This window comes from Castor canadensis, chromosome 9, assembly GCF_047511655.1.
Source record: "Castor canadensis chromosome 9, mCasCan1.hap1v2, whole genome shotgun sequence".
NCBI classification, from domain to species: domain Eukaryota; kingdom Metazoa; phylum Chordata; class Mammalia; order Rodentia; family Castoridae; genus Castor; species Castor canadensis.
The window spans coordinates 930,260-945,530 of NC_133394.1; the positions used below are offsets into that span (position 1 = coordinate 930,260).

Below are 15,271 nucleotides of genomic sequence, written 5' to 3' on the forward strand. Positions count from 1 at the left end.
ACTCACATGGGAGAAAAGTCATGGATTTAGGAAATGTGGACCTGCCTCCAACTGTCATTTAGCTTTCAGAAGTGGGAATCCCCTGGAGTGACACCCTATTACTGTAAGGAGGTGGAACAGTCTTAAATTGTTATTCTTCCCTTAGAAAAGAAGCAAAAATCCACAGGAGAGAAAAGCCACATTAATGCCCAAAATTGGAAAAAGCCTTTATTTGTCCTTTACAGATTAAAATTCATGATTGAATATAGAGTGGAGTAAAACCTTGTAAATACAGGAACTGTGGAAAGTGTGCATTCCCTCTCATCTCTGAGGAAAGGCATAAACACACACCTAGAAAGAAACCTCATGACTCTAAGCCACGTGGGAAAGCTTTCCGATTTCTCTGGATAGTAAGAAACACGGCAGCTTCCCCTGGAGAGAGACTTGATAAATGAGGCATGGAAGACATTTCCTGTGCCTGCGCCCGTCAGGGAACGTGTGAGAATTCACCCTGAAGAGAGATGCCAGAAGAACCATGGCACTGGGAGAAGCTTTCCTGCGTGACTCTTGGCTTAACATGCACAGAGAATCCCTACTGGAATAAACAGTTCCTCCTGCCTGCTTGCTTTAGAAGTAACCACACGTGACTCTCTCAACAGATGACTAAAAAGTACACGTGTACTTATCAAACAGTTTCCAGGATCTCCTTTTAAAAAAAAAAATGAGCCAACTTAGGTATTAGTATATATTTTAAATAAAATTATGTTCAATTAAAATGTTTTTAAAAAATATACAGAGATTGAGACTTCAGGCAATCCAAATAAGTAACTTATTTTTGCTGTAGTAAGTAACATTCTGGTAGGGAAAGTTAAAAAAATTCAGAATGGAAATGCCGAATGTGACAAGCTAATCACTTTTATAGACAATGTAATAAGTAACACAATGGTTCAGTGTCATAAGAAATACGCCAAAATAAAAGCAGTAATTATTAGTCTGCTACAATAATTGCTACATAGTATGAAAAAAATCTAACCAGAAAGGATAAATTTAAAATAAAACGGTATCCTAGTAAATCTTTTCTTCCTGAAGAAATTAGCTTTTAGAAATAACCATGCAAAGTTATACTGTTCCCTTCAACGTAAGTTAGGGGCCTCATAAAAATAGACAGGATCCATCAAAACTCGTCAATGCTGAAGGTGGTACCACAGCAAATCCATAGAAAACTTACTTAACTTCCAGTTGTTTTATCCTGTTTTCTGCCCTCTTAAGGCTTAGCTGAAGGTCGTCCTTTAAGCGCTCTGCGGCCAGACACCTGTGGTGCATCTCCTCCAGCTTTCTGTAGTCACTGTCAGTCCCTCTGCTCTCACGGAGAACCTGAGGAAGACACTCACATGTAAGGGACCTTGTGGGAGGAAACTGTCCCAGTAAATTATACATTTTAGAAACAAAAGGACATCGGTCTCTGTGGTGACATATTAAAACACATCCATGGTTAATTACAAAATAAGATGCTTAAGACTGATAAGGCTGTAAATTTTTGTAAAGCAGCTGATACTTAAAAATGCTTCGAAAGTGAACTGAGAGAATCACAGGTGACTCTGATAAGCATCCTTCAGGATGACTCTTTTGCACTATTCAACAGTCTCTACTGCAGTGCAGTGAGCACAGCGAGTGCCCTGACTGCCTGGATATGGTCCAGCTGGAATGGGAGTGCCTCTTCCCCAGCAGCGGCACCTGGCACCCAGCTCAGCCCCTCTCACGGCAAGTGGTGCAAACACCCCAAGGGACCCCAGGTTTCCAGAGGCAGGGCAGCTCACCTTTTCAGACATTCTCTACACACACGGACTACCTGGTTATCAACCTGTGTGGTGCCCACTGACAAGACTACTGTGTCGGTCCTGCTCCACAAGAAGGGGGAGCAGTGGCCCGTCACAGGTCCCCTGCTGGAACGTACCGCTGCGGTCGGCCAGCAGTGCTGTGAGTGTGGCACACTGGTCTGTGGGGCGTCAGAGGACAGGGTGCTGCTTTTCTCTTTGCCTGTGGCCACTGGCCTTGTGAGTTTCACTTTTCCCCAACACAGCCTCTTCCTTACCCTACACCATGAATGTCACAACTTCATCCCACAGGCTACAGCGGGTCTGTGGGTAAGTGCTTGCCTAGTATACACAAGGCCCTGGGTTTATATCCTCAGCACCAGGAGAAAAAAAGAGGAAAAAAAAAATCAGGCCAAACCCTGCTGTGTGGCGGTGGCAATCTACACTGGATGAAGGGTGATGCAGAAGGACCTGCCTTGCAGGGAAAATGAGAAGTAAAGCAATTTGCAGGAGAGCGGCAGCCACCAAGGGCTGCCTGGAACAGCCGGGGCTGCTCACCATACACACTCTGCTTTGCAGATGACTTACTGCTTTACTGGCTGATGTTGTCAAGAGTTTTGATTCTTACACCATGACTCATCATTTCCTGTTTTCATCACTGGGCAATTTCCTCAGCCTCCTCTGAGACTCTCACTCAAACTGCATTGGAGCGCGTAGGACTGGTCTCCCACCTGCGCCCACAGCCTTTAAAAAAGTGGGTATTAACTGCTAATAGAAAGAGTTCTCCCAAGAGATTTTTCAAATATCACTGGGTAAGTATTTTTCCTAATTATATTTTTAAAAGGTAAAAATCATAGCAATGATCTGACTATGTTTAAAGATGGCCTAACCCAGTAAGAGCTGACATAAAATTAAAAAATAAAAGACAGAGTGAAATTTATTACTGGGATGAGGTTTAGTCAAGGAACAAAGCCAAAATTTACACCTTTAAGTACTTTAAGTCCTATGGCCACCCTTAGAAAGCAATGCACATAGGCAACACCAGTATGTAACTGCAGAGTGAGCCATTTCTCGGAAGGTGAGCCTGCTCACCTGCCCACCTGGAGATACTTCTAAAGGCAAGGGTGCCCACAGGTGTGAGGAAGGTGGGGAAGGCCATGGTGAGGAGCCTCACCTCCTTTCTTTTTACCTTTTCTAGTTCTTCTTCCACAGCTTTCTTTCCCCTAATGACTCGTTCAATTTGTTCTTGTTTCTCATCACATTCCTATAAATTAAAGTAATTAAATATATTTAAATATATTTGTAAAACCTTAAGAAAAGCAGTGAAAGTGAAAAGTAAAGCGATTTGTCCAAAACAGGAATATGTTACCTTGTCAACAAAATACGGCCATAGTGATTAAAAGAAAAACAAAACTCAATATTCAAAGAGCTATGAGCAGGAGAGAATGGTGGGGTGGGGGTGGGGATTCAAGGCAGAAAAAGTAAACAAGCCTCTTCTCATGCTGTAGCTTTTCCTTCTATCTGCCTTTATTAAATATTTTAAATGGGAACATGGATAGTGGCACAATATAGCCTGTGGCTTCAAGAGTGCACAGGTGTATAAATTCTAAAACGGTTAATATTTTTTTATAACCGTTCTAAATTGTTATAAAACGGTTAAAACATTCAAACAGCCATAGAGATACTAAAAACATTTTATTAGAATGAGCACAAAACACTTACACTTGGAAAATTTTATGCTGAAAAGGTCCTAATCAGTAAATTTAATAAGCACATCATTCGATGCTTTTTTTTTTTTTTTGCTAGTGAGACTAAAACCAAAAAAGAAAAAAAATATCCAAACACTGGCTGCTGACAGTTATTTGTTTTTACATGTTTATCCATCTTGGAAATGAGCATCATGGTCATGCCTTGGATGAGCCTGCTTTCGGACAGAGCTCGGGGAATGACCTTCCACTTGCATTCTCATATGCTAGAAGAGTACAGGCAGTGTTCCAAACTCTGAAAGAGTGCTTCTAAACTAGAACTCCAGCTCAACAGTCTTGTGTCATCATCAAGACCTCTAACCCCGAGTCACAAGTCAGATGAAAACTTTCACCGTCACGCATGGTGCTGAGACGGAACCTGTAGTGAACAAGAGACTTGAGTGGTTTATGCCCCACGAGGCTCACGTGGACACTAAGCTGCTTCTCTACGAACAGGTGGTCATGGTGCAGATGTGGGGTTTCTCCTGTGTTCATAACTCCTCCCTGTGACTTTGAACATACTGTGACACTTCTGGTCCAGCAAGTAGCACACAAAGACAGACCTGTGATAAGTATCATGGATTCCTATGCCTCACCTACCATATTTCACAACAAACAACCGGGCTTGAAATAGCATTTGGTTAATCTGGGGTAGCAGAGGTAAAATGAGCAGAAAAGGTGAGACTTACAGAGGATTATCATGCTAATCTTATTAAAGTGCATTGCAATACCAAAGTGAGTATTAAAATTATTATTAAAAGGTTTCAAGACATATTTGCCATTGATACATCTATCCCCAGGGAAAATATGATAAAATGATATATTTTCTCCCAAGCATTCATAGAATATGTCTAAAATCATACACCACAAGGAAGTCTCAGCAAAGTCTCAACAGCAATGTCATAGGGGCCACAATTCTGGGCCACTATGTAACCAAAGCTGAAATCAATCGTAAATGACAGTCTACAACTGTGTTATTTGGAAACTCAAAAGTAAACTTTCAAAAATCCACAAATGTAAGAAAAGGTCATAACAAATATTTAATTTACTTTTATATATTTGGGCATTTTAGAATTAATCTTTTTCCCCATTTGCTATAGTTAAAAGCAATCTGCCCCATGACAGATTGAGTCATTCTTGAGAGAAGCCCACCACGCAGGAGTGAAGAAAGGCTGTTAGGCATGTATTGGTCTCCAAAGAAAGATATGTATGTAGGAACACACAGCCCATGGCCTCCCCTTGGCCTATGACACAACCTGCACATCGCCTAAGGACACGTGGCCTCTGGCCTCCCCTAAACCTACCACACAACCCTCCTTGCACCTCAAGCACAACGTGATATTTGCTGAGCTGGAATCTGTTTCAGTTCCTCTCAGACTGAGTCTTTCTGGTAAAGATTATACAACTGCTACTGAATAAGAGAACTAGAGCAGGCAGTAGGTACTGTGTCTAATACTGCAGCATAGACTTTCTGAGAAAATCTGATTTTAAAGTAAATGAAAAATGCCTTTTTTCAAACAGATTTTCTAACATATTTAATAATACTTCAAACACTTTTCAATTAGACAGTACAGTTTTCCCCAGAATGAACATGGTATCAGATAATACTTCACATCTTTAGTAAAACCACTTACCTATGAAATGGAATTTCATTTAGTATAAGATGTAAGAAATGCCTTTTCCAGTAAAGTAAACCTGTCAAACCATTTTATTATAAAGTGAGTTTAATATAGATTTGGTTGTTATAAAGCTAACGAGTCTTGGCCAGCCCTCAGTCCTTTGGGAAAATAGGACAAGTGTTCTTGCCCTCAGAGCTCCTAGTCCATTACAGGGTGGGTGAAATGACTTGGACTGTGGTAAGGACACTGTCATTTTTCTTCTTCAGCTCATGAAGGAGAATGAGTAAAACAACAGGAAGAAAACTGCACAACCAAGAACTTCACATGACTCAGGAGCCATGCTGCCTCTGGGTAATTTTATACTATGTTCCCATATTGTTAAAGTAAATGACATTAAAGAAACCAAAAGTGACACTGGCACTCTGAATGAAGGAATGGCCAGTAGCACTTATTTTTGCCTTTAAGATGAGCAATACTTGGGGTCATCAGTGTACTCTTCTCACATACCATTTGAAGGGCTGAGAGCTCCTCCGTTAATTGAGAAATCTGTGCCTCATAGTGTATTTTTGTGCTTTCAGCCTGTAAATTAAAATGCCAAACATTATTTAGGTAAAGAATAAAAAGATTAATATTTGATAAAAATTTAGGATAATAATTTTTATTAACAAGTGTAACTTTTAGGGTATAAAAGATAAAATAAACATACAATGTATTAAAGACCCAAGAATTTGTCATGAGCTGGGTATGGTGTTCATGCCTGTAATTCCAATATTTGGGAGGCAGAAGGAAGAAGACTCTGAGTTAGAGGCCAGCCTGGGCTACATCATGAGACCCTGTCTCGAATAAGCAAAACAAAGCAAAAATGTAAGCAAGCAAACTAAAACAAAACAGAAAACAAACCCCAAGGGTTGGGATGCAGCTCAGCAGGCGTGCTTGCTGCATGAGCTCAAGGCCCTGGGAGCAGAGGAGGAGGGAGCAGTTGCCACAGTGGTCATTGAACTTTTGGTCTTGGTCCTTCACACTACAAAGTGAAGAGCTTTTGTTTATAATGGGCACTTTCTACTAATATTTGACTGCTACTAGAAATAAAAAATGACAAAAAGTTAAAAATAGCTCCTTCAAAAACAATAATTAAAGTCATTACCCACTTAGCATGAATTATGTATATTTATGAAAATAAGCGTATTTTCAAACGTCCTTTGGTCTAGCTGAAGCGGCGAATGAGACTCTCAATCTGCAGTGCTGGCGCCTGTCCTGCAGGCTCTGCAGACCATCAGCACAGCATGCTGGTGCACGCTTGTGAAGTGAGCGAGAGCAGCATCAGTGTGAACCTGTATCTGTGCAGGTGGCATGGCCGGGCCACGCCAGCAACTTTGCAACTGATGCCAGAGCACAAGCCACGGTGGGCACAGAGCAGTCAGGAGTGAGAATACAGAACATAAATAAATGTGTTTTGTTTATTGTAAGGCTGCTACCTACTCTTTGCCATCTCGAACGCCGTAGGCCTCTATCCTCCTACCTCCCAAGATCAGCATTATTCATAGGCTGATCTTCATTTCACACGTACCATGAATAACATAGGGTTAAATGAAAATCCAAAGAAAAATGCTAAAAGTACTGATTGTTATCTCTGATACTGGGTTTGTAATTTTAATTTTCTGTTACATACTTTTGCACGAGCATATACTACTTTTAGTAGTCAGTTATTTCACTGGCAAGAGCACGGACTCATGGGACAACATGCTGAGTGCGTAGGAAGTGTGCCATGTGCCTCCTCAGTGTACTGGTACAGCAGGGACAGCTGGGTGCACAGAAGCCACAGGACACCCAGAAAGCTCTGACTGGGAGTGAGAGAGCAGGCTAGCCTGGCTAGCAACCTGAAGATGCTTGGCAGGGCAGCTTACATAGGATGAGTAGACAAACACTCATGTTTACAAAGATGTACAGGATGAACACAGAGATCGTAACACTTCAAACCTGCACTGCGGGCTGGGGCGAGGTTCAAGTGGTAGAGCACTTACCTAGCGAGAACTCAAACCCAGGTAAGGCGGAAAATAACAACAAAAAACCCTCTCTGTGATCATGTAAAGGTTAATGCAAAAGACAACCTTCATCAACCTTAAAAATCAACATGAATTTGTTTTAGGATTAGACAATACAACTGAGTTAATACCAAGGTAAAAATACCTTGATAAACTATTTTGATGAAATACCTAAAATTCATTAATATCTACTTAAACATGTCTTCAATAAAAATGTTAGGCTATAGCCCAAAGTTAGCATAATCTCAATCCCATAAATAGGGCAGGGTTCTGGCAGAAGGATATGGAAGATCAGGAGTACAAAGGCCAATGCTTAGGTCTGGACTCCACCACCTGACCACAGGACTGCCTGAGAAATGCCCTTCCAGGAGATCTCATGCCGTGAGCATCATGAGGGTCCTGGCACAGCTGTGACCGAGAAGGCAAGCTCACGGCACACTCAGGTCACAGTATAGTCTCAGGCTACTAAAGTACAAAGCATCTACTGTGGTGAATAGTGTAGGTACAGGTGTCCACACAGACCTAGACTAGAAAGGGGACAGCGACAATACGAGGTGCTAGACTTTCCAGCTTCATTATAGCCTCAGAGACTGCTGTCATCATCTCGTCTTGGCCACAAGGCCCTGTGACTGACGTCTTTGACAGAAATGCTTTTCCAGGAAGAGGAAATGCTTTTCCAGGAAGAGGCCTTACAGAGCGGCTCACAACACCGAAACAGCACTGCTTGGTTGTTTAGGAGAAAGCAAACATTAACTTTATTTTTTTAAGTGACACTATTAAAAACCAGTTTAAAATTATAGCTAACTTAGAATAGAAATAACATTGCTCACAGAAAAACATCAGCAAGAAAATCCAGTGGAACACTATGCAGTACACCCACAGTCTACAGGAGTTCATTTGAAAGGAAAGGAATGTCAGTTTTCAACCATCACGTTAATAATTTCCTATACAGTCTCTATGAATATGTCCTCAATTACCTTCATTGTAAAGTATTTAAGCAGCACTCACTCTTTGGTTGGGACTTAATTTTGAATTTTACATGTAATGAACAACCTTTACGCTGTTCCTGGAGTTTGTGATGGCGTCTTGCAAGAGCTGAGCGATCGTCTTCCTCATTTTCTCTCTATCCTCGTCTTTTTGCTTCTCCTCAAACAGGACCTTCAGAGAGTAACCGTTTCACGTCACAGATCACACATCACTGTTAGCCAGGATAATCGGTTCAAAACCTACCCACCACTACTTTCTTTAACGCAAACACCTCATGGGGACGTGGCCACTGAAGAAGGTTTCCTCACCTCACTCTTTCTTCATTTCAGTCACTGGCCCCAGTGCTCTTCTAACCTCCACAGTGGAACCCCGAGACCCATCTCTGAAACAGTCTTGGCTCTTCCAAGTCTCCTGCAAAGTCAGCCCCACACTAGGTGACATGTCTGGGAGAGACCTGGCCTTCTTTTTGTACTGTCTGGGGCTTAAGAGCTAGCTGCCACAGTCCTCGCCCCTCTCACGCAGACCCCGTCCCATATGCTTTTACCCCTCTACCCATTTCCTTCTCCACTGAAAACGTGCTTGGAATCCTAAGTCTGCTGTCAATCACACTCCATCTCTTTGCTTCCCAGTGGACCTTTTCTTCCCATTATCTCTTAATTTTCTCTAACCAGATTTCCACCACCACCATCTCCATGGTGATTGTTGGTGAGTCAATTTTCGGTGTGCACGCCGAGGTACTGGATTATGCTCCTCTCCTCCTTGTACCTTCCTGGCTTTCGGCAGCAGTGCGCCTTTCCTTCCACCCCTCAGTCTGAACCTCTGAGCCAGGCAGGGCTCGGCTCAAATCTTCTGATTTAAATGTAATTTAAACATTGACAATTTCCAAATTTATATCCCTAATGCAAACATCCTTCTGAGTTGGGCTATATGGGGCCTGTTTTTTCATTAGCACACAGTAAGCAGGCCAGCATTCTGATCTGACCATCTCCAGATCACACGCTCTCATATTTTTAAACCAAATCTCCACCTTAAACAAGTAAGATGGTGAGAAGTAACAGCGGTGATGGACTCAGAACCGTGAAGGCAGGACAGTGCACAAGGTGCTTCTGCCCTGCACGGTTGGTTCAAAAGACCCCTCACAGCACCTGAAGATGGAAACACACCAGCAAGGAAGTGATGAGCCTCTGTGAGAACCTGCCGACTCAGGACTGGAGTGAGGACAGCTGGGGACAGGCTGCCTTCTCTCTGTCCACTGTTTGTTTCCTCTTCACTGCCCTCTTTTTTTTTTTTTCTTTTTAATGACAAGGTTTCACTAGGTAGTACAGGCTGACTTCAAACTGGCTAATTTCCTGTCTCAGCCTCCTAAGTGTTGGGATTATAGGCATGTACCACCAAGCCTGGCTTCTTTATTTCTTTTTAACTTTGTAAGATATCAAATTATAGCTTATTTTATTTTCAGTAGCTCTCTTGGAAAATCCTCTACCATGTAAAAATAAGAAACCTAAACAACATTTCTTTTATACCCTTCATATTTCCTAGTTGAGTATTCTGCATATACTGGGTACTCAATACACATTGATAATAAATTAATGATAGAGTGAGCTCTACATAAAAGGGCAGCAACTCACAGAGCGAAGCGCAGATTACACTGTAACTCTGCAGCAGGTACAAAGCAGGAGACCAAGGATGGGACACCGGAAATACGGGGACATTAGGAAAGGCTGACATTTAAACACTGGTCTGGGAGAGGACTAACATTTTGTGTATTTTATGATACTACGAGTTGTCTGTTGAATGCGAGCCAAGTCCCTTAGTGCTGGGCGTGTGGGCGCATCCTCTGCATCTTACGCTGCATGGACATGCTGCTGGTGTTCCTACCTGACTCTTCTCCAGGTTGGCTTCTTCCAAGAGCTGCATGCTCTCTCTGGCTCTTGTGATGGCCTCATATTTCTCATTTTCTGAGGCACTGCACTTGGCTTGTAGATCTCTGGTCTGTTTCTCCAGGTGAGCTTTGTCTTCTCTTAATTGGGTGACTTCTTGGACTGTCACACATAATCTACAAGAACCATGTTGTGAAAAGGTAAACACTTCTAAAGGGAATGCGGGAGACACAAGTTTCCAAGTATCGATGGCAGGACTGCTTTTATCTCTCATCTGATCCTTGCTGCAGTTCTACAAAGTAGGTTTTATTATCTCCATTTTAAAGAGCAACCTTCATAGCCAGAGAGCTGGGCATTTGATTCAGGTTACAGAAGAGCAGTGGGGCTGAGATTGGCCTGGACATTGGGACTCTCATTGTTTCACTTCCTACTGTGTGACACTGTGCAAAAGTCATCGGGAACACTGCAAAGCAAACCCTGGATGCTGAGTTCTTCATGTTCTATGCTCTTTCTTTCGTTAGAATATTCTTCTCTTTTGCTTGGACCCTTTTCCTACCTTCTATCTGCGTAAGCTATGTTAACTTACTAATGTAAGTCTGGATATTTTTCATGTTCATGTAATTACGTATTTATACACACAAACATACACACATCGATGCACAGGCTTTTTAAGACATAATTTTGGGAGGTTATGGAAGTTAAAATCACCATCTTCTTGTACTCTTCTCATTCAAAACCCCGTATCAGGCAACGTACCACACAGCTTTCCATCCCAATTTCATCTCACTGTTCTCAAGAAGCTTATTTTTCACTGAAATCCCTGTGGCTCTGTATGACATTAAATCATCTCTGTATATTCTTTCTTGATAAAAAAAATTAAAAATGAACAAAGTCAGTTCATAGCTACACACACACACACACACACACACACACACACACACACACACACAGACTGCCATGCACAGAACTGATACAAAAAATAAACTATTTTGGTCACACTGCAAAAACATATTTTTATCTTTGAGAAAACTATGACTTATTAGTCTTATACCTAGATAAGCTCTCTTACAAATGCAATTGATTCTGTGAAATGCTGGATTGCACAGAAGTTAAACGTCAGAAGGAATTTGGAATCTCGAGGGAGAGGTTGTCTTCAGTCTGAAGAGGAGGGGTGAGAGCACATCTTCACCTGGCCTCGTCACTCCTGAGAGCACACAGCTGGCCCCACCCAGGGAGGGAGCAACCGTACCACTCAGTCTCAAGGTCTTTCAATGTCACTTTAGGATGCCATCAAATCAATCTTCATAAATACAATTCTGTCATGTAGCCCAGACTAAAGACTCTGTAATAAAACTTATGAGATTAAATTCCATTTCATCTTTCTTCCACAGCCCTTCGTATTTTATTCAACCCTATTTTTCCAATAATTTCCAATGCACAGACTTCTATTCCACTTATTATCAGGTCCATATTTTAATTACAAAATTCACATATTCTATTGTGCTGAGGAGTAGAATCAGCGAAAAGAAATGTCAACCATGGCTAGAATGAGAGTAACTTTTTACTGTCACCTACATGAAGATTTCCTTTTAACCTGAATTATTTTAGAGTACCAACCTAAAAACCACAAAGGGCAGTTTAAAGCAGGTTTACTCATGTACTCCTGCACAGTCAACACAGTATATGTAAGTCAGCAGTCTGTTCTGGAGACTGGTGGAGGGAGGTGAAAGAGGGAAGGAAATGAATGATGCTTTCTAAACATCTGGCATGTCAAAGAATCATAAATAATACATATTTATATCTAAATACTTATGATTTATTGACATTTTAAAATGTCTGACTTTATGAAACTAAGATAACCATTAAAAATGGCTTTCCAGATGGGCATGGTGGTACACACAAGTAATCCCAGCACCCAGAATAGAAGGTAGGATTGCCAGTTCAAGGCCAGCCTGGGGTACATTGTGAGACGCTTTTTCAAACAAAACAAAACAAAAACTAAAGAAATAGCAACCCCTCACACTGGTGTTCTAATCTGTCAGTGTGTTAGAGGACACATTCATACTTGAAACACAATTACATAATCACAAATGTCTTCTCATATAATAATACAAGATTTAAAAATATTAAAATACATTAGTATTTTTGTCATAATTGAAAGAATTTAATAACACTAAAGCAGAGTCAATATAAAGATTTTCTTTTCAGAGGAGACTAACTTTAGACTGGACTTTAAAATATTTCCTCAGAATAAAAGTAAGGGCCAAAATCAATGAAGTAGAGACCCAAAAATCCTTAAAAAGAATAAACAAAAAAAAAAAGCTGGTTCTGTGAAGAGATAAGATTGAAAAACTCCTAGTGAATCTGACTAAAATGAAGAGGGAAAAGACCCAAATTAATAAAATTAGAAATGAAAAAGGGGAGGTAATAACAAGGAAATCCAGGGAATCATCAGGGACTATTTTGAAAACCTGTATTCAATTAAACTGGAAAACCTAGAAGCAATGGACGAACTTCTAGACACATATAACCATCCAAAATTGAACCAAGAGTATATTAGCCACCTAAACAGATCTATAGCATGTAATGAAACTGAAGCAGCAATAGAGTCTCACAAAAAAGAAAAGTCCAGGACCTGACAGATGGTCCATTGAATTCTATCAGACATTTAAAGAAGAACTGATACCAACACTCCTTAAACTCTTCCATGAAATAGAAAGGGAAGGAACACTGCCTAACTCATTCTGTGAAACCAGCATTACACTAATTCCAAAATTGGGCAAGCACACAACAAAAAGAATTACAGGCCAATTTCCTTATTGAACACAGATGCAAAAATCCTCAATAAAATAATGGCAAACCAAATTCAACAGAATATCAAAAAGATCATACACCATGATCAAGTTGGTTTCATCCCAGGGATGATTCTACATACACAAGTCATTAAATGTAATACAGTATATCAACAAAAACAAAGACAAAAACCAGATGATCATCTCAATAGATGCAGCAAAAGCCTTTAACAAAATTCAGCATCCTTTCATGATAAAAGCTCTGATGAAACTAGGAATAGAAAGAATGTACCTCAATATTATAAAGGTTATATATGATAAACCTATAGCCAACATCATAACTGAAACCATTTCCTCTAAAGTCAAGAATGAGACAAGGGTGCCTACTCTCTCTACTCTTATTCAACATAGTCCTGGAATTCATAGCCACAGCAATAAGACAGGAAGAAGAAATAAAAAGTATACAAATTGGAAAGGGAGAAGTCAAACTATCCTTATTTGTCGATGACATGATTTTGTACCTTAAACAGCTGAAAAACTCCAAAAATCTCCTAGACAACATAAACAGCTTCAGCAAAGTAGCAAGATGCAAAATCAACAGCCTTTCTATCACCAACAATGAACAGACCGAGAAAGAATATAGGAAAACAATTCCACTTACAATAGCCTCAAATAAAATCTAGAAAATTTAACAAAGGAACCCTACAAGGAAAATTATAAACCACTGAAGAAAGAAATCAAAGAAGACTACAGAAGATGGAAAGATCTCCCATGCTCATGGATTGTAGAATCAATATTGTGAAAATGGCTATATTAACAGAGCTATAGGAAATAAAATGCCTTCTCAGGTATTTTCTTACAATAACAGGGGCTGGGTGTGCTGGCACATGTCTGTAAGTCAAAGAAACCCTATTTCAAGAACAAGCTGGGCTAGGCACCAGTGGCTTATACTTGTAATCCTAGCAACTCAGGAGGCAGAGATCAGGAGAACCATGATTCAAAGCCAGCTTGGGCAAATAGTTCATGGGACCATATCTAGACAAAAAACCCATCACAAAAAAGGGCTGGTAGAGTGGCTCAAGGTATAGGCCTTGAGTTCAAGCCACAGTACCACAAAGAGAAAAAAAATCTACCTGGGCATAGTGGTACACACCTGTAATCCCAGCTACTTAGAAGGCTGAGGTAGGAGGGGTGAGGTCTAGACTACCTAGGCAAGGGTGCAAGACCCTACTGAAAAACAAGCTACAGTAAATAGCTAGAGGCATGGACCAGGGGCAAAGACCTCCTCGCCTAACTTGCACTCAAGGCTTTTGGTTCAAACCCCAGTATAGCCAGAAAACCCCCAAACAAATAAAACCCCAGCTCCCAACCCCAAATCTTCAACACTAAAAAGCTAATGTAAAACACTGAAATAAGTAAGATTCCTTATGGCTAAGGAGGCCAAAGGAAGTAAAATTCATTTGTACAGATCTCACTGTTTCCAGTCATTTGCATTTCATGACATAAAATGCTGCTAAAATGCAGTACAGACATCTCCGGCTGGAAAGTTAAAAAAACCCTCACCCCAAATATGCCCAAAGCACCTCTTCCTCTCTCTCTGTCTCTCTCTCTGTCTCTTTCTCTCTCTCTCTTCTCTCTCTCTCTCTGTGGTTTCAAATGTGAGAATCAGCTTAGGTTGGGTCTTTTCTGTTACAGGATTTGATCAGCAACTACTGTGTTACAAAAGTTAGTCTCACTAACTCGCTATCCAAATGCCAGCTTCATGGACTCTGGTTAACCTGATAAAAGCTTCTATTAAGAACAAAGAGGATACTTACCTGGCAGGGGAGATACCATGATCATGAAGGTGGTTTTCCCAGGGCGAGGCTTATGCATTGCACTCCGGATGTGCTGACCCCTGCGATTTCCCCAAATGTGGGAAACTCGACTACATAATTTGTGGTAGTGGGGGACTGCGTTCGCGCTCTCCCCTGGCTTTTTGATTGTTGAATGATAGACTAATTTTGGGAGGTTTATTGTGTGTAAGTAACTTGGAGAATTTAGAAAAGTTCTGCGTTTTTATGTTGTGTGGTAAATATTAAGTAACAGCTACTTCATAACTTATTATCAAGGATGTCCCGGGCTGTTCATCTTCCATTCCCTTGTCCTGTTCAGCTTGGTACCTTAAGAAATGACTCCTTGGAAGCTCAGCTTCATGAGTATGTCAAACAAGGGAACTACGTGAAAGTAAAGAAAAGTCTTAAGAAAGTCTGCGGAACCTGTTTAACTAATCTGATGCTTGACAAAGACAGTTAAGCCTAAATTGGAGACTAGCACTTTCTGATGCCTGTAGGGATTTTTCCCAAACTCCCTGAAGAAAGAAGCTCACTGCTATTTACAGCAAAGGCAGGGAGGGGGACACTCATCCTGAACT

At 40.9% G+C, this 15,271-nt stretch overlaps 1 protein-coding gene and 1 non-coding gene across 6 annotated transcripts in view; one reads left to right on the forward strand and one right to left on the reverse strand.

Moving 5' to 3' along the window:
- Positions 1-15,271, reverse strand: part of Sclt1 (sodium channel and clathrin linker 1) — a 160,518-nt gene that overhangs the window by 49,205 nt on the left and 96,042 nt on the right. For 3 of the 5 annotated variants that reach the window (XM_074041160.1, XM_074041164.1, XM_074041162.1), the window contains 5 exons: positions 10,065-10,242; positions 8,253-8,357; positions 5,665-5,736; positions 2,968-3,057; positions 1,208-1,353 (listed from right to left, as the gene is read on the reverse strand). In XM_074041160.1, coding sequence (XP_073897261.1) covers positions 1,208-1,353; positions 2,968-3,057; positions 5,665-5,736; positions 8,253-8,357; positions 10,065-10,242 — 591 coding nt within the window. The remainder of the gene's footprint in view (positions 1-1,207; positions 1,354-2,967; positions 3,058-5,664; positions 5,737-8,252; positions 8,358-10,064; positions 10,243-15,271) is intronic. The other 2 variants (XM_074041161.1, XM_074041163.1) reach the window with 2 other exon arrangements.
- On the forward strand, positions 14,668-14,831 carry LOC141411049 (U1 spliceosomal RNA). The gene has a single exon (XR_012435907.1). It is a non-coding gene; the product is annotated as a U1 spliceosomal RNA (small nuclear RNA).